The sequence below is a fragment of the Sceloporus occidentalis genome, unplaced genomic scaffold (genome assembly GCF_023333645.1).
Source record: "Sceloporus occidentalis isolate IW3139 unplaced genomic scaffold, rSceOcc1.0.p SCAF_1, whole genome shotgun sequence".
Taxonomy (NCBI): Eukaryota; Metazoa; Chordata; class Lepidosauria; order Squamata; family Phrynosomatidae; genus Sceloporus; species Sceloporus occidentalis.
The window spans coordinates 113,881,564-113,898,997 of record NW_028316981.1 but is presented as its reverse complement, the minus strand read 5'-3'; the positions used below and the strand labels follow the sequence as shown (position 1 = coordinate 113,898,997).

The window sequence follows — 17,434 nt, the reverse complement described above, 5'->3', positions numbered from 1 at the left end:
AGGCACTTAATACATGTTTCTTTTGCTATACTCTGAAAGCTAAGAGGTTGTACACCATTTTTTCTTTCTTTTTGTAAAGCAGCCTAGCACACTGAATAACCAAATATTTAAGCAGGGTAGCTTTTCAAAAATCTTAATGACATTAATAGTTCAGTTTTCTCAGTACAAAAACAAAAAATACAGAGCAGAAAAAATACATTAATCAAGAATTCATTTTGAAGTCTTAAGTAGTTCTGCTCCCAACAGCAGGGCTCCATTTTCTAGGAACAGAACTTTTTAACTTAAACATAAGTGTTTCCCCCTACCACTATATTTCCAAGTCTTTTGTTCCATAAAGGTTGTTCATTCCAACACACAAACCACCCCTCACCAAATTTCTGAAGGCTGATAGTAGTTTGATCAATTTGTATACAATACACACACTACTTTTGTTGTCTTAACAGTGAAAATAACAGCTTTGGGTCTGTGGAAGATTTAACACCTAGTTTTTGTATCACACAATTAAACTATCAACCAATCCATTGTAAGGGACTTCTAAGTGCAGTATTTTTCATACAAAAATTTGGAACCTCTTCCATAGGCAGCTAAAAGTGTCTTAGTGTAAAAACACAATAAATTATAGACATAAAAATGCACAATTAGGGAGGAAATCAGACAAACTAAAATTAAAATTTATTCAGTTCATTGTGTGTATATACAAATACAACTGTTATCTGAGCTACAAACAAGTTTGCGTTTACCAGATTTCAGAACCTATTATAATTCAATTTCATCTAAACATTTCCTAACTGCCTAGGAAATATTTTCTTCTAACTTTACATAAAAATACAGTTTTAAATACAGTAGCTGTATTTAATTTTACAGACCTCAGAGTATGACCAGATTCAAGCAATTAGAAAAATGCAGACCTAGTTCTATTCAAGAGGACTTTATTTATACCAGTATTTCTCAAACAAAAGCATGAGATACTGGCTGCTTTTGAAATTCCTATGTGTTGAAATTCAATTTGCTATCTACCATAGGGAGGGAAGAATGCACTGCTGCTCAAATGAAGGTGTTTTTTTAAAAAAATCTCATCAGCCAGCAAAGACAGCTATGGTGGGACCAAAGCAGTTAAATCCCATCTTCAAACCTGAGTTGCACAGAAGAGGCCACTACAAATATATTGGGGTTACTGCACCTTTCAACAAACCACTTTACTGGATTGAAATAAAGACCTAAGAACAACTGGGTGCTCTCTCACTGTTCTGGCTACAACCTTCTTAAATCCTAGGAAGGATTAGGAGTGTTGCAGTCCAAAGCATCTGAAGGATACCCAATTGCCTAACCCTCAGATCAGGACTGGGGAACAGTTCTTATTGGGCTATAACATTCATCAGCCCTAACAAGCACAGCTACTGCTGGGTGATCACAGTACATGAGGTTCGGTAATATCTGGAGTCTTTATGTTTCCTAGAACAGTTATTACTTCTAGATTATTATGTGCAACACTGCAACTTGATTTTGTTTTCATTCAAAATTGTGTTTATGGTGGAATTTGGCACAAAACTGTCACTGTACCACACCTTAGCACTATTGGATTTGTGAGGCTCCTTCCATGTGAATCACACTCATTTTGACTGGAGAGGTTTTAAACAGCATCTGAACAGGATGGCAAGTATTGTTGATGTTTACAAGAAATTGTAGCCTTTAAAAATGTGTCTTTATGCCAGAGCATAGTACATCTGCAAAGAAGCACTGTTGTCATTTCAAGCCTCAGTTTACTAACCTATCAGATCCAGAAACATTTACTTTAAGTAGAAGTATCCCACCTTTCAAAGAATTATACAGTCATAGCTCTTCAAAAACAATTCTTGCTGGTTCAAAAACAATTAAATTTATACCATATTTTAAAAATTACATTAATTGAAAATGTGTCTGTAGTCTTGGTAAGCAGTGACAGTGTACACATAACACTGATTTGCATATATATATGTCAGGTGTTTATTTTTCATTGCTGCATTAGCACATGCTAAAATAATAAAACCTTTTCTCATGTTGTGGTTTAAAGATGAGAATGAGTAAGCCAATGCCTGCTCTCACAGATGAGTTTTTATTGACTGCATTATATTCCTTTTTTGTTTTAGTTCTAGAAATACAGCCAAAAGCATGGGCTATCTTTCAAGACTGGAGAAGTCTGGCCCTCCTTTACTATAGTTCCCAGAAATTTCTGCTCCACTGAAGTCAAATCCAGGGTTCTGCAAAAGAGATAATCAGATTTCATTTATATTACTTGTGAGCTTGTTTGTCAGGCTAACTTTCAATGTTGGTTAACTCTTTTCAAAAGCAAAAAGAGCACAGATCATGTTTTTCTAAGCTTTTTGGAGCAATTTACAGTAAGTCTTTCCATTCACAGTACAGATGTCAAACATTTGCGGTACATTAAAAAGGTGACTTTACACTTGCAGAATAGAAATGGCTTTATAATGCCATTCAAGAGTAATAATGTCAACAATGAATACACATATTACTTTATGGTCCCTCATATTTCATGAAGCTAATTATAAAACCACATTCAATGCATTTGATAAAAGGCTACCATTACTAGTGTATGGTACCATCAAACTGCCCCTTCCCCCTCAATTTCAGTCATACACAACAGGCTGCTACACATATCTATGCAGAAACTAGTTTCACTGAGTTTGATTAAATTTAATTCTGGAGAAGTTTTTAAGATTGCAGTATCAATATGGGAAAATTCCACACAGCCTGCCTAAAACCTATATGGTACAGTTCGTCTTCTGTATTCAAGGATTACGCATGCAAGGATTCAACCAAACACAGTTTGAAAATATTTACACAGCACACAAAATGGTGAGACATTTATCCTTCTCTGTCAGAGAGCTCTGGCGCCACAACAAACTACAATTCCCAGAATTCCATAGTACAGAGCCATGGTAGCAGCAGAAGTGTCAAACTGCATTATTTTTGCAGTGTAGCTGCAGTCCTAGCCACCACCCTATTGTCCTTCCACTAGCAGCAGATCTAAATGGAATTGCTGAACATTAATGTCAGGGTTAATTTTAAAGTGTTGCAATGGATGTTTCAAATTAACATACAGTCGCCCTTCCATTTGCATGGCCTTGCAATCTGCGCTCTCACTTATGTGCGAGCAACAAACAGAGGGGGACACTATGGGGTGTGTGCCCACAGTGCTCCCATTCAAGCATGTGCTCCCTTTCAAGCCTATGGGGCTTGAATATTGGCAAGTTTTTGTTTTCGCGGGGTGGGGTGTGTGTGGGGTCCGGAATGCATCCCCCGCAAAAACAAGAGAGCCGATTGTATAATTTAATTGGTATAATTTACTGTGTTACTTTAATATATTGTAAGCTATCTTGATCCTGACCTTGGGAAGGACAGATAAATAAATAACTTAAATTTCAATATGCTGCTTGCTCAACAAAAAACTTTGGTTTCAACATATAAAGGGCTACAAACATTAACTGATGCCCATGGACTCACCTCTCTCTGGAACCTCTCCAGAGTAAGTTTCCTTTGCATTTGGTCCTGGACCCAAGGATCAGCAGCATATTCATTCTCCAGCAAGGAACTCCAACAGTTTCCAGCATCACGGTTAGTTTTTGTTAAGACAATTCGTATCAGTTTCTGGTCCTCTTTACAAGAGAAGATAAGAGGGGGGAAACAAAATTATTGATGACACACAAATGGCAACTCCCTCCATCTCATATAGATCTACTCTTTGAAATAACCGGCAAGGGAAGAAAATGTCTCTTTAACTTATTCACCATAGCTAATATTTGCATGGACAACCATCAAGAAATAAATTTCTCCTCTCTAGGTTTTTTTGGGGATGTTTTTGCTTCACTTATTCATCCTAAGAGACTATACTATGAAGAACTCTTATGTTGATTTAGGCACTCACTAGTGTCAAGTATTTTTGTGTACTCTTGCATACAAAACAATCAATATGTTTGCGAAAGTGCTGTGTTCAAAACAAATATGTCTGCAAGGGTCCAACAAAAGGTCTGACAAACATGCCCCATGCAGACTCAATAATAGATGCCTCTGATTCCAAGCAGCAAAACAGGCGTTTATAGAAATGGGAGGTCTATGGCTGAATCCACATCGCAGAAATAATCCAGTTTGACACCACTTTAACTGCCATGGCGGAATGTTATTGAATTCCAGGAACTGTAGTTTGTTTTGGCACCAGAGCTATCTGACAGAGAAGGCTAAATGTCTCACAAAACTACAATTCCCCAAATTCCATAGCACTGAACCATGGCAGTTACAGTGGTGTCAAACTGAATTATTTCTGCATTGCGGATGCAGCCTGTGTATACCTGCCATGTCCCATTCAATACTCCTTTCTATGCCTTGTCAAATTAGGATGATTCTGAGATACCACAAACCTAACATAGTGGAGAGCTTGTTAGGTATGCTGGAGTAAGTGAGAGGCATGGAAATAGCAGAATTAAATGGACTCTGCTGCAGTGGCATCACTGGGGTTGCTATCAGCCCAAGTTGACTTCCTCCCATACTACACCATACTAAGAATCCTTAGTAATGCTGTTTGTACTATTGTTACTCATAAATTGTAACTCCTGTATATCACTCAATGTAATGGCAATAGTTGTGACATAAGCAACTAGCAAAATTAAAATTATACCTTTAAATTACAGTATCATACACAGAGCCTAAACGAATTTACATGCACATAGTTTCCTGTTGTTAAAGGGAAAATTTGGTAAGATATGATTTTTTAAAAGAAATTTAAAAAGAATACAAAAATTTAATGTTAAAAATATAGTTTTAAAATTAACTTTTTAAAAAACATGAGGGCCCCCCTTTTCTCCTCCCACTGAGCCTTGCCCCACCCCACTCATACTATCTCTTTAGCATTTTAAAGGGATCCAGGCGAATGCTACAAAGGCAGATGTTTGGGGAGCAGTGGGGTCACCCCTGTTCTTAAGGTGTCACCTCAGGAGGCCTGCACTCTGCACAGCCCCTGCTCTCCTGAGGTCCATGGGAGTCCTCCTGAATCCTCCTTGCAATGAGGATCAAAACACCAGGTGGTTTTGATTAACAAAACAAAAGGGGGAAAAGTCAGCAATGAAACTTAAACTAACTTTCTCAAAAGTTCATTGAAATGTGGGTTACCTAGTGTCCATGTTGCTTCATCAGCTATTGTAGAATCAAAGAGTTTGCCCTGAAAGAAATATCAATAGTTTTCAAAAAAGCAAAAAACAAAACAAAACACAGCAGCATGATCCATGTTGCAGAAGTAAATCTTATTTGCTTGCTATCTTCAAATTAGTAAGTGATCATTATTAGCATCCACAGAACATGTTTTAAAATTGCTAGCTAGTACTGTAAAACAGTCCAATAAAAGAAGCTTACTCTGTTGCAGTTTCACCACTGTAATCCTACAGTTTACAAGGGTTTCAATATATTTATCATATCCCAATACTGCAACTATGAGCTGAATTTCAACCATATGGTTCTCATGTATTTGTACTCTATTCTGTGCAAATAGAAGGATTTTATTCCAGATCATTTGATCGTCTGGTTTAATATGTGATAAAGCAAGCAGCTGTTTTTTCACACATAATGAATGTAGAGAGCTAAGTACATAGGTTCTGCAGGGCTACCTCTCAAAAGCTGAGGCAAAGAAGAACTGTCCTGGAATCATTAGTACACAAACAACGGAAGACGTTTGGGGAGGGAAAAAAGAGGACGGACAGATGCTGCCAAAATAAGAAGCCAAGATACAAATACAATTTCTTAGGCTATTTCTGTTTACAGACCTAATGTGCAGCCATGACATGTCCGAATCAGCTTGTCAAAACAAAATATACCTCCCCCAACTTGGTGCTTTCCAGATAGATTTTATCCCATGACTTGCATCCCAACCCAGGAGAAAGGCGGGCTATACATTCAATCAATATAAACTTGGATTAGGTGTAACTCCCAACCTTCCCGTGATGGTAGTTGTAGTCCAATACCACTCTGATGTGGGGCAGATGTTCTCTAACCTTGTCTTCTCTAAGTGTTAAAAGTAGAAGGTAACTTCACTGCTTTCTGAGAGAGTGAGACTTGCCAAGGGTCATCCAGTGGGATCCTATGGCTGAGTGGGGAATCGAACCTGATCTCCAGAGCCATCGCCCAGCGCTCAAACTACTACACGCATCATGTGTGTGTGTGTATATATATATATATATATGCATATATGAGAGCCCTTGTGGCGTAGTGGTTTGAGTGCTGGATTAAGACTCTGGGGGGCCAGGGGGCCAATCCCCCCTCAGCTATCAAACCCACTGAGTGACTTTAGCCAAGTCACACTCTCTCAGCCTCAGGGGAAGGCAAGGGCACACCTCCTCTGAACAAATCTTGCCATGGAAACCTCCATGACAGGGTCACCTTCGGGTCCTCATAACTCTGAAATGTTTTGAAGGAACACAACAAGAACAAAAAATGCATGCATGTATGTATATATATATGTGTGGGGGGGTGTATATATGTATGTGTACATAGATGGGTGTACGTATGGTCGTGTGTGTATATGTATATATACATATATGTGTGGGGGTGTCTATGTATTGACATGGGTGGGTATCTATGTATGGGTGCTTATATGTATGGGTGTGTATATGGGCATATGTATGGATGTGTGTGTATATATCGATGTGTATATATATATATATATATATATGTGTGTGTGTGTGTGTGTGTGCATACATGGGTACATGTGTGTATATGGGTTTGTGTATATGTGTGTGTGTATATATACATACAGACACACACGCCCAGAGCCTTTATCCGCTTTTCTCTGCCTTTCCCGGAGCCCTCGCCTTGCCTTGAGCACGTCCTTCCCGGCGACGGCGAGGGAGAGGTGGCGGCTCTTGAGGCTGCAGGCGACCTCCCTGGCGCGGGTGCCCTGCGGGACGTCCACCTCCACGAAGACCTCCTCCATGGTCTGGTACCAGCGGCCCCAGGGAGCCACGCAGGGCACCAGACCGCTGCGCTCCTCGAACGGACCCGACATGGCCACGCCGCGCATGCGCACTCGGGCTACCTGCCGCCACACACCGACGGAAGCACGGACGCGCGCATGCGCAGTTCTCAGAGGACGCCGAGGCTCACTTCCGCCAGGAGCAGAAACGTAGAGCTAGGGAAAAAGAGACAACACTCTGGGGCTGCATCCACACTGGACAGAAAACCCGGTTTGGCACCGCTTCAATTTGTCTGGCTCAAGGGTATGGAATTCTGGGAGCTGGAGTTTGTTGTGGGGTCCAGAGCTCTGGGCCCACAACAAACTCTAACTCCCAGAATTTCATACCCTTGAGCTAGAAAAAGAGTCAAAGCGGGGCCAAACTGGGTTATTTCTCCAGTGCAGATGCAGCCACAGAGTGTTGTGCACCGCTTTAACTGCCCTGGCGCCCTGGGATTTGTAGTCGGTTGTGGCACCAGAGCCCTCTAGCCTAGAAAAGGCTAAATGTCCTTCAGAAACACAGTTCACGGGATTTCACAGCATGGCGCCATGGCTGCTAAAGGGTTGTCGAACTGGGTTATTGCTGCAGTGTGGATGCAGCCTTAGAAACCTTGGCTGTGTGCCAGAGCTTCCTTGCAGAGAACCCTAAGCGCTTCCCCAAACTACAAATCACAGGATGCCCTAGGATGGATCATATTGCCATGATAAGCCCCTAGCGTGGAATTACGTACTAACAGCTCTCATGAAAAGGGCTGAATTCATCCTGCCAGGCCATAGCAGCATCATTTCCATTTTAACTGCCATGTCTGCCTCCTGTTGAATCCTGGGAACTGTAGTCTGACCAGAGGCATCAGAGGAGCTCCCTGGCAGAGGATCACAAAGGCCCCCCTCCACTGCCAGTCCCAGGATTCCTTAGTATGTTGCCATGGCAATTAAAGCGGCATTAGAGCAATACATTTGGGTAGCATGAAGGGGCCCCATGACACATGGCACCAAGGGGGCCCATGGACTAAAGATATGCAACACACACACACACATATATATATTGCTTATTCTTAACATGAAATGTGCAGAATTAAAATTATTGTATTTTCGAAGCAAATGAGAAACAAGAATAAATAAGAAAAAATTACACTTCGTGTTAAAAAGCTGTAACTAGCTTCTATGCGGCTGGACATCTACTCTCTGGCTGCATCCGCATTGCAGAAACAATCCAGGTTGACACAGCTTTAAGTGCCATGGCTCAATGCTCTGGAATCATGGGATTCCCAGTTTTGTGAGATGTTTAGCCTTCCCTGCCAGAGAGCTCTGTTGCCACAGCAAACTACAAATCCCACTATTCCATCGCATGGGAGCCATGATGGCAGTTGACTGCAGAAATAATGCCATATAACTGACACCACTTCGACTGCCATGGCTCCATGCTGTGGCATTCTGGGAGTCGCAGTTTGCGGGCAGTTAAAGCAGGGGTCAGGCTGCATTGATTCCGCAGCCTTGGCAGTCCTGGGCTCCAGAGGATTCATGAAGATCCCGTTCCACTTCGCGACTGTTCCCTCTAAAACACACTACAAACGCCGCCCCACCCTTAAAGCAAACAGAGCTGGAAAGACTCGCTTTCCCGTCAGCCCCTGCAACTTCCGGGTGCGCGCGCCTCACGCATGGCTGCGCCTCCGCTCTGATTGGCGGAGCTCGCAGCGTTCCGACCCTTCCGATTGGCCGGCCTTAAAAGAGGGCTGCAACGCCGCGTCTTTTTGAAATCAGTTCTCTTTGGGCCGAGCTGATTGCGGCCATGTCTTTCCCTAAGGCTCCTCTCAGGCGCTTCAACGATGCTCCCAGTAAGTGGCTCTGCCTCCCTTTCTGCTCAATGGGGAAAAGCTGGGACTGGCTGCTTTCTTCCTTCCTATTCTAGCCAAGGAGAAGGGCTACTGCTAAATGATATAAAGGCGTGATCTCTAGGGCTGCAGCTACGCTGCAGGATTAATCCAGTTTGGTACCGCTTTAACTACAATAAGGCTTCTCCTCCCCCAACTATGGACATTTTGGGATTTGTAGGGTTAAAAGACATTGAGCCTTCCCTGAGACAGTGCTCTGCTGCCACAACAAAACTACAAATCCCACCATTCCATAGCATTTAAGAAGAGCCATGGCACTTAAAGCGGTGCCAGACTGCCTTTATTCCAGGCAAGTTCGTTTCTAAACTTCCCATGGGCTGCATCTTCTGCACTACAGGATTAATGCAGGTTTGTCATCAGCTGCCATAAGGCTCCATCCATTTTGGGATTTGTAGTTTCCTGAGGTCCTTAGGCTGCCCTGCCGGAGGATTTGGTGCAGGGCGACCAGATGACGTAACCGCAAAGGAGGACAAGACCAAAGAAAAGGAGGATATCTGAGCTAAAAGCTAAAACACTCACAGAAATATACGTAACTTCGTGCTTCTGAGCCACGCATGCTCAAAATGGAGGGCATGGCCTGAAAAGAAGGACATCTGGCGCCCCACCGAACTACAAATCCCAACTATCCTGGAGTTTGCAGAAAGCCTTTCCAGCGGCTGTTCTTAGAATACAGAATGACCGTTCTATGAGGGACTCACTTAGGCTGCATTCACACTGCAGAAATAATCCAATTTGGCACCACTTTAATTGCTATGGTTCAGTGCTATGGAATTCTGAGATTTCTAGTTTTGTGAGATATTTAGTCTTCTATCAGAAAGCTCTGGCGCCATGACAAACTATACATCCCAAGATTCCACAGCACTGAGCCATGGCTGTTAAAATGGTGTCAAACTGGATTAATACTGCAGTTAGCTGCCATGGCTTGGTGCTACCAAATTCCGGGATTTGTAGTTCTGTGAGGTATTTAGCTTTCCTTGTTAGAGAACCCTGGTGCCACAACAAACTGCAAAATCCAGGATTCCATAGGATGGGGCCATGGCAGTGGTGTCAAACTGCATTAATTTTGCAGTGCGGATGCAGCTTAGCATGTGGTCTTACCCTGGGGACACTTTGGTCCAAAACAAAGTGCCAAAATAATCCAGTTTGAGACCACATTAACTGCCCTGGCTCAGTGCTAGGGCATTCAGGGGACTGTAGTTTTGTGAGACATTTAGCCTTCTCTGTGAGAGAGCTCTAGTGCCCCAACAAACTACAATTCTCAGAATTCCCCAGTACTGAGTCAAGGCAGTTACAGCAGTCTCAAACTGGGTTATTTCTGTAGTGTGGTCTGGACCTTTGAAAGGGGTTTTACGCTCTGTTCATGTCAGATTTGCTTTCTTCAGAGATTGCAAAGTTTTCCCTGTGGAATACGGTTCCTAGACTCCCTCATATGGAGGTAGCTTCAGTTTAGAAACTTACCTTTCCCAAGCTCTGGCTTTTCTATTCCCATCAGTGAGATGTAGCAATCTGAGGATAGGACTATGACTGGACACCAGGGTTCGAATCCCACTCAGCTCAGCCATGGAAACCCACCGGGTGACCTTGGGCAAGTCACAATCTCTCAGCCTCTGAAGAAGGCACATGCAAACCCACCCACTGAACAAATCTTGCCAACAAAACCCCATGATAGGATTGCCTTTGGATCATTGTAAGTCAGAAAAGACTTGAAGGAAAACAACAACACCACTCTGGCAGGCACACAGAAAGTGTTTCCTATTTTTAAGGTAGCCTTTCCCAGCCAGGTGCTCTCCAAATGTTGTGGACTACAGCTCCTCCTCAGCCAACATGCCTCGGGGAAGGAGATTTGTCGGTATTGCTTTGCTCGGTCTGACAAAACAACTTTCTGGGTCAAGGGTTGGGAACCTGTGGTCTTGCAGATGATGAGCTACATCTCCCATCATCCTCAGGTGGCACAGCTCATCTAACTTAATCTGATTTACTTGATACTGTGAGCACACATGAAACAACACTAGGGTTCCTTTGCTGCTAAGCCCTCTGAACTATGTACCGAAAGATGAATAAGCAGGTCACCATTTCTCAAGTATCAGGCAGTGAAAAACTCAACAAAGGCCTGTCTGGAGCTGCATCCGCACTGCAAAAGGAATAATCTGGTTTGACACCACTTTAAGTGCCATGGTTCAATGCTAGGGAATTCTGAGAACTGTAGTTCGTTGGGGCACCAGAGCTGCACACATGCAGTCTGGGGCATTTATCAGACAGGGTTTCTGCAGCCCAGATCTGGGGCTTCTGCGAACTGGGCAATTCAAAATGGCGTGTGATCTGGAATGCGGGACTTCCGAACTGGCTCCTCATTTTGGAGCGTTTTGCTGAATCCGCTAAATAAGGGGATTGACGAGAATCGCATTGGGGCTCTGTACCGTCTCAGTGCGAATTGGTCTGGTGTGGAATCCCAGTTTGCTTGTTCTCCTGAGCACCAGGTCTCCTGACCACCATCTCCCATGATGCCCTGCTGCAAGTTGCCCCATTTGCTTCCGCCGGGGCTGGGGAGCGATCATCGGGGCTCTCTCTCCCCTTCCCTCTCCTTCCCCACTGGGGCCGGCCAGCCAGTGCTTTCTCCCTGCCTGCCTGCCTTTCTCTCTCTCTCTCTCTCACACACATTTCAGCCACATCTATATCTACATCTATCCTCCTGTCATTCTCATCTGTTTCACATACACACACACTCATACATACATACAGACACACACAAAGGAGGGGGGGAAGGTGCCTGATGGGAGCTCCCTTCATGCCCTGCCTTTGGCCTGACCTGACCCTTTCCTCCTGCTGACAGGTCACTGAGGCTGAGAGAGTGTGACCTGTCAGTTTCAACTAAAGTAGACCCATGGAATCAATTGGTAATAAAAGGGAAATGCAGCGCAGGCATATAACACTAATAATAATAATAACAACAACAATAATAAAGGCTCTTAAGTTCCAGGAGGTGACGTTTGCAGCCCCCATTGGGGCATCCCCCTCCTTTTTTTAGAGCCAGACACCAGAATGCGCAGATTCTGTCATCAGATTAAAAATCTCTGGTGTGTGTGTGTGCTTGTCTTGTGGTCATTTGGGTCTGCCCTTGGCCCCATGTTCAATCCCAAAATGCAAGCTAGTGCCATCTTTGTACCCTGCATCCCACTCCCTTGCCACCCCAGAATGCCTCATACACAGGTAATAATAATAGTAATAATAACAATAATAATTCCTCACCTCTGAATGCCAGAAAAGGATGCATGTTTTTTCTTTCCCTAGGCAATCCCCAAATTTCCTTAGAGACAATAGCAAAAACTGTATCAATTTGACAATATGCCAAATTGGACAGAGAAACATTTTAACATTTGGATTGCAACATCCCTTCGGATTGAAACATCCCTTCGTATTGCACTGCAGCAATTGATTCCAAGCAGCTAGCCACATTCCATCTCAATATAGATCTATCTATCCATGGCAAAAAATATTGCATTGCCAGAGAAAAATAATTTAAAAAAAGTAAAAGCTTTGCTGCGCTGCCCTGCCCTGCCCTGAAATGACCCCGTCAGTCACCCCCTTTTAAAACCTCCAAGGAAGGAGAGCAGGCCACAACCAGAAGCAGTCCTTTCCACTGTGTCAGATTTCCCTCTTTTGCATTCCTCCTTCGGCTCTTTCCTCTCCTCCTCCTCGGATGAAGGGAAGGGAATGGCAACTGCTACAAAGGGAAGGAGAGAACTCCCAGAATTCCATAGCATTGAGCCAGGACAGTTAAACTGGAGTTAAACTGAATTATCTCCCCAGTGTGGATGCAACCTAAGAGAAGGCAACTGAATGACAGGAGGATGGGGCTCTGACACGGATCCTTTGAATTTCGCTGCCAGGGATGGGAAAAAAGGGGCAGCTGTCATTGACGTGAGGCTAACATTTGCATGAAAGGGGAGGCAGGATCCCTTCTTGCCCCGGAAGTGCAAAGGTTCAGGATGCCTTCAGGGCCCCACTGGGCATGTGCAAGGGTCCCAATTCAAATCATTGAATCCCCCATGGTCTGCACCGGTGTGGAACTACCATTTGCACTCACTCCGCTTTCCCTGAATCCGCATCACGTGACTTCCTTCAATTCGATTCCCTGTCAGTCCGGAGGGGTCACGTAACAGCGTCCAGGTATGAAAATAAATTCTTGTTATCACGTCAATCCAAATGGCCCAATCTGCAAAAGCCCCTGCAGAAACCTCATCTGATAAACGCCTGGGTCTGTTCCTCTTGCAGTGTACCCTTTTGCTGCTCTTCTTTTAGAGAACAATAATATATCTTGATACTGGGCCCACTGCTATTCAACATCTTTATTAATGACTTGGAGGACAAAATTGGTGGCATACTTATCAAATTTGCAGATGACACCAAATTAGGAGGAATAGCTAATACCCCAGAGGACAGGATCAAGATTCAAAATGACCTGAATAGACTAGAAAGCTGGGCCAAAGCTAACAAAATGAAATTCAACACAGAGAAATGTAAGGTATTGCACTTAGGGTGGAAAAACGAAAAGCACAGATATAGGATGGGGGACACCTGGCTGAATGAGACTACATGTGAAAGGGATCTAGGAGTCCAAGTAGACCACAAGTTGAACATGAGACAACAGTGCGATGTGGCAGCTAACAAGGCCAATGCGATTTTAGACTGCATCAATAGAAGTATAGTGTCTAGATCAAGGGAAGTAATAGTGCCACTCTATTCTGCTTTGGTCAGGCCCCACCTGGAATACTGTGTCCAGTTCTGGGCGCCACAATTAAAAAAGGACATTGAGAAACTGGAGCGTGTCCAAAGGAGGGCAACTAAAATGTTGAAAGGTCTGGAAGCCATGTCCTATGAGGAACATTAGGGAGTTGGGGATGTTTAGCCTGGAGAAGAGAAGGTTAAGAGGTGATATGATAGCCCTGTTTAAATATTTGAAGGGATGTCATATTGAGGAGGGAGCAAGCTTGTTTTCTGCTGCTCCAGAGAACAGGACACAGAGCAATGGATGCAAGCTGCAGGAAAAGAGATTCCACCTCAACATTAGGAGGAACTTCCTGACAGTAAGGGCTGTTCGACAGTGGAATGCACTCCCTCGAAGTGTAGTGGAGTCTCCCTCCTTGGAGGTCTTCAAACCAGAGGCTGGATGGCCATCTGTCAGGCATGCTTTGGTTGTGATTTCCTGCATGGCAGGGGTTGGACTGGATGGCCTTTGCGGACTCTTTCAACTCTACGATTCTATGATTCTATGAGATTTTCTGTGTTGGCTGTTTCAAAAATAGTCTGTTTCAGGCTGCTTTCCTGAACTGGCTGATCACTGTTAAGGATAATGGGACATAGATATACTGAGGAAGGACAATTGTTCATTGACAAAGCACATGCTTTTCCCTTTGCAGTGATTCCCTAATTTTGGCCCTCCAAGTGTTTTGGACTTCAACTCCCAAAAGCCTCAGTCAACTTGGCCAACAGTCAGGAACTCTGGGAGCTGAAGTCCAAAACATCTGGAAGAAAAAGTTTGGGAACCATTCAATGTCTTGTTTTGTAGAACTAGGGTACTAGGCAGTAAGTGAATGCAAAGATGTCCATCTTAGACCCTTGCCACCCCCAGTCAAAATAGCAGTACTGGGCTACACAAACTGGCTGTCTTGGTACAAGGGGACTTTCTGTTGCTTATTGAAAGCACCCGCCCAGTAAGTGGCATTTGGCTGGTGCCCAGCCAGGGTGGTCAGATGTACATTTCACCCTTTTGTCCAGCAGTGATTTCAAAATGTCCTCTAATTTGACCAAGAAACATGAATTTACATTTATATGAGTGTTTTTAGCTTTTGTTTGGCAATGCCCAACTTTTTTCTTGAATGTCCTGCATTTTGCAGTGCTTTGTCCTCCTTTGCAGTTATGACAGCTGGTCATCCTGTGCTCACGTTATTAGAGTGTAAACTGTATACATGTTTCTTATGTCTTTGCTGTCATGTGTAAACCACTGAAACTGTTAAAAAAAATTGGTTTTCATCACTGGGGCTTTGATTCTGATTATGCTTCACACCCCTGCCCATCCTATCTAGCTTGTGCCCCACCTCCAGGTTCTTATGATATCAAAACTTCAGATCCCTCTAAAGGACCTGTATCTTTCGACAAGTCAGAACGGTTCAGAATACAAACAGGTGAGTAAGCAAGCTACAAATGGCAAATATCATCGGCAGCTCCTTGCATGTCCTTGTGGCTTCCTCACTGTGAACATGCTTCTGCTTTCCAGTTCATGCATTTTTGCATCATGCATGGAGTCTCCATTCTGAGCTTTCATTGTGTTCATGGCTGTGTGCAGTGTTTGCATGTACAGTGGTCTCTCCACCTTTGCTGGGGCTAGGGATGAAGAACCCCCCGTGAATGTGGAAAAAACGCAATTAAAAAAAACCCACTATTCTTTTTACCTAAGAGAACTTCTCTGTAAGAATCTTCAGGTCCTCCAGTACAACTCTGTTGTCAAAATATGCCAGAAGTAGATCATAGAATCATGCTGGAGGACCTGGAGATGCCTAATGAGAACATATTAATTAAAACTGCAAATAATCAAATCTGCAGAAGTCAAAGCTGCAGATGTGAAGGGCCAACTGTAAATGAATTTATCATCATCATGTTTCTTCCTGACTTGGGTTGTGGTCCTATGTACAATGAACCTGCAATCAAATCTCACTGAATACATTCATATATTAAATCTTAATATAGTGTCCAGTTCTGTATTATTTGATAGGTGGAAGAAGGTGGACACAATTTAAGAAGTGTATTTATTAATTTATATCCCACCTTTCTCTGGGCATAGCACCCAAGGTGACTTCTAGCAAATTAAAGTACAGCTAAAACCTATTTATTACATATTTAGAAACAAAAAGAAAAACATTTAATACACAACTATATTGAAAAATAATTAAGATAGTTTAAAAACACATTAAAATACAATAAAATGGATAAAAGTATAACACCCCGTTAAAAGACCCTTCTGCCACAGTAAATTACAAGCCCAAGGCCTTGGGCTTGTAATTTACTGTGGCAGAAGGGTCTTTTAACCTTTGCCTGGTGCCGGAAAGAGCAGAGAAAGGGGGCAAACCAAACCTCCCATAACTTGGAGGAAGTGACTAGGAAGACTCCCTTCTGTGTCCTCACCAAATGCCAAACAGGTTTATATTGGTTTTAACTTTTGCAGCTTTAAATCATTTAGGACCTGATTATTTGGATTGCATCTGCATTGCGGAAATAATCCAGTTTGACATCACTTTAATTGCTGTGGCTAAATGCTATGGAATTGTAGGATTTGTAGTTTTGTGAGACATTTAGCCTTCTCTGTCAGATAGCTCTGGTGCCACAACAAACTGCAAATCCCAGAATTCCATAGCAATGAGCCATGGCAGTTAAAATGGTGTCAAACCAGATTATTTCTGCAGTGCAGATGCAGCCTAGGAGACAGTCTGTCCTGTGTAAAAGATCTTGCAACCTGCTTTGGTCCACTTGAAACAGATACAAGAAGGCTTCCAGAGTGTGGAATCTGTTTCTCTCAGAGTTGTGATCAGTTCCCACTCTCACTGCTTTTATTATTTATTTATTGCACTTTTGTCTTGCCTTTCTCCTAAAATGGGATTTAAGGTGGCTTAGAATAATTTTAAAAGGTCCAACTAAAACATTAATTTGGGTAAAAGGTCATACCTTGACATGAATGTCTAGTCATAACTGACTGTAGGGAGGCGGTGCTCATCTCTGTTTCTAAGCCGAAGAGCCAGTGTTGTCGGAGGACTGCTCTGATGGTCATGTGGCTAGCATGACTGCACCAAATGCTGTTACCCTCTCATGGAGAAGTGGTACCTATCTATCTACTGTACTTCAATTTCGAACTGCTAGGCTGGCAGAAGCTGGGACTAGCGACAGCAGCTCACCCCATCATGCAGCACATGGCCCTTGAACTGCCAACCTGCCGATCTTGCAATCAATAGAGTCAGCGTCTTAATATTAATTTACAAAATTTAAAAAGGAATTAAACATCAACATTATTCAAAAATGTGATTAAAACAACTAAAACACTAAAAAACTTAAAACATAGTTGAACCAATTAATTTCAATCAATAATATAACACACAAACATACACACACACACTTACTTTACACTGCACCTCCATAATCTTGGAAGATGCTACTCTTCAGATGGCTTTTAAAACTGCTGAGTATTGTTGATCTTAACTGTTGATTAATATAATAATTTTAATTATTTTATGGTCTGTTGCTTTTCATTTCTCTTTCCTCTGGTTTTTAATTATTGTTAGCTACATTGAGTGTTGCTTCCTAGTGGAAAAGCAAGATAAAAAGCATGAATTTGTATAGTACTGTACAAATAATATCAAACTTTTAACCTTCTTATACGGAATGCTATTGAAGATGAGCTTGTGGCTTGTATGTGGCCCACTTTTTTAATTTTCAAAGGTCTGCTGTGCACAAGTGTCTCCCTTCCAAATACAGATGCACTTCAAGTCAAACAAACCACCTTGGG

At 42.8% G+C, this 17,434-nt stretch overlaps 2 protein-coding genes across 5 annotated transcripts in view; one reads left to right on the top strand and one right to left on the bottom strand.

Annotated features, from left to right (window-relative positions):
- Window positions 1-643: 643 nt before the first annotated feature.
- On the bottom strand, window positions 644-7,051 carry LOC149321963 (nudC domain-containing protein 2). Its single transcript, XM_089505560.1, has 4 exons — window positions 6,857-7,051; window positions 5,161-5,209; window positions 3,502-3,653; window positions 644-2,237 (listed from the first exon to the last, which is right to left on the bottom strand). Exons 1-4 carry the CDS (start codon window positions 7,043-7,045, stop codon window positions 2,154-2,156), a joined length of 474 nt encoding a protein of 157 aa, XP_089361686.1. The 5' UTR covers window positions 7,046-7,051; the 3' UTR covers window positions 644-2,153.
- A 1,719-nt stretch (window positions 7,052-8,770) lies between these two features.
- Window positions 8,771-17,434, top strand: part of HMMR (hyaluronan mediated motility receptor) — a 32,974-nt gene continuing 24,310 nt past the window's right edge. For all 4 annotated transcript variants that reach the window (XM_089505450.1, XM_089505326.1, XM_089505318.1 and 1 more), the window contains exons 1-2: window positions 8,771-8,826; window positions 14,967-15,065. In XM_089505450.1, the coding sequence (XP_089361576.1) occupies window positions 8,781-8,826; window positions 14,967-15,065 (145 nt within the window). In that variant the 5' untranslated portion in view covers window positions 8,771-8,780. The remainder of the gene's footprint in view (window positions 8,827-14,966; window positions 15,066-17,434) is intronic.

What these genes read in the sequence shown, in the direction of transcription:
- LOC149321963 (XM_089505560.1), bottom strand. Translation starts at nt 7,045, where the DNA reads ATGTCGGGTCCGTTCGAGGAGCGCAGCGGTCTGGTGCCCTGCGTGGCT. An exon ending in TGAAGCAACATGGACACTAG is followed by an intron (nt 3,654 to 5,160) that starts GTAACCCACATT and finishes TCTCTTGTAAAG; the next exon opens with AGGACCAGAAACTGATACGA. An exon ending in TGGAGAGGTTCCAGAGAGAG is followed by an intron (nt 2,238 to 3,501) that starts GTGAGTCCATGG and finishes TCTCTTTTGCAG; the next exon opens with AACCCTGGATTTGACTTCAG.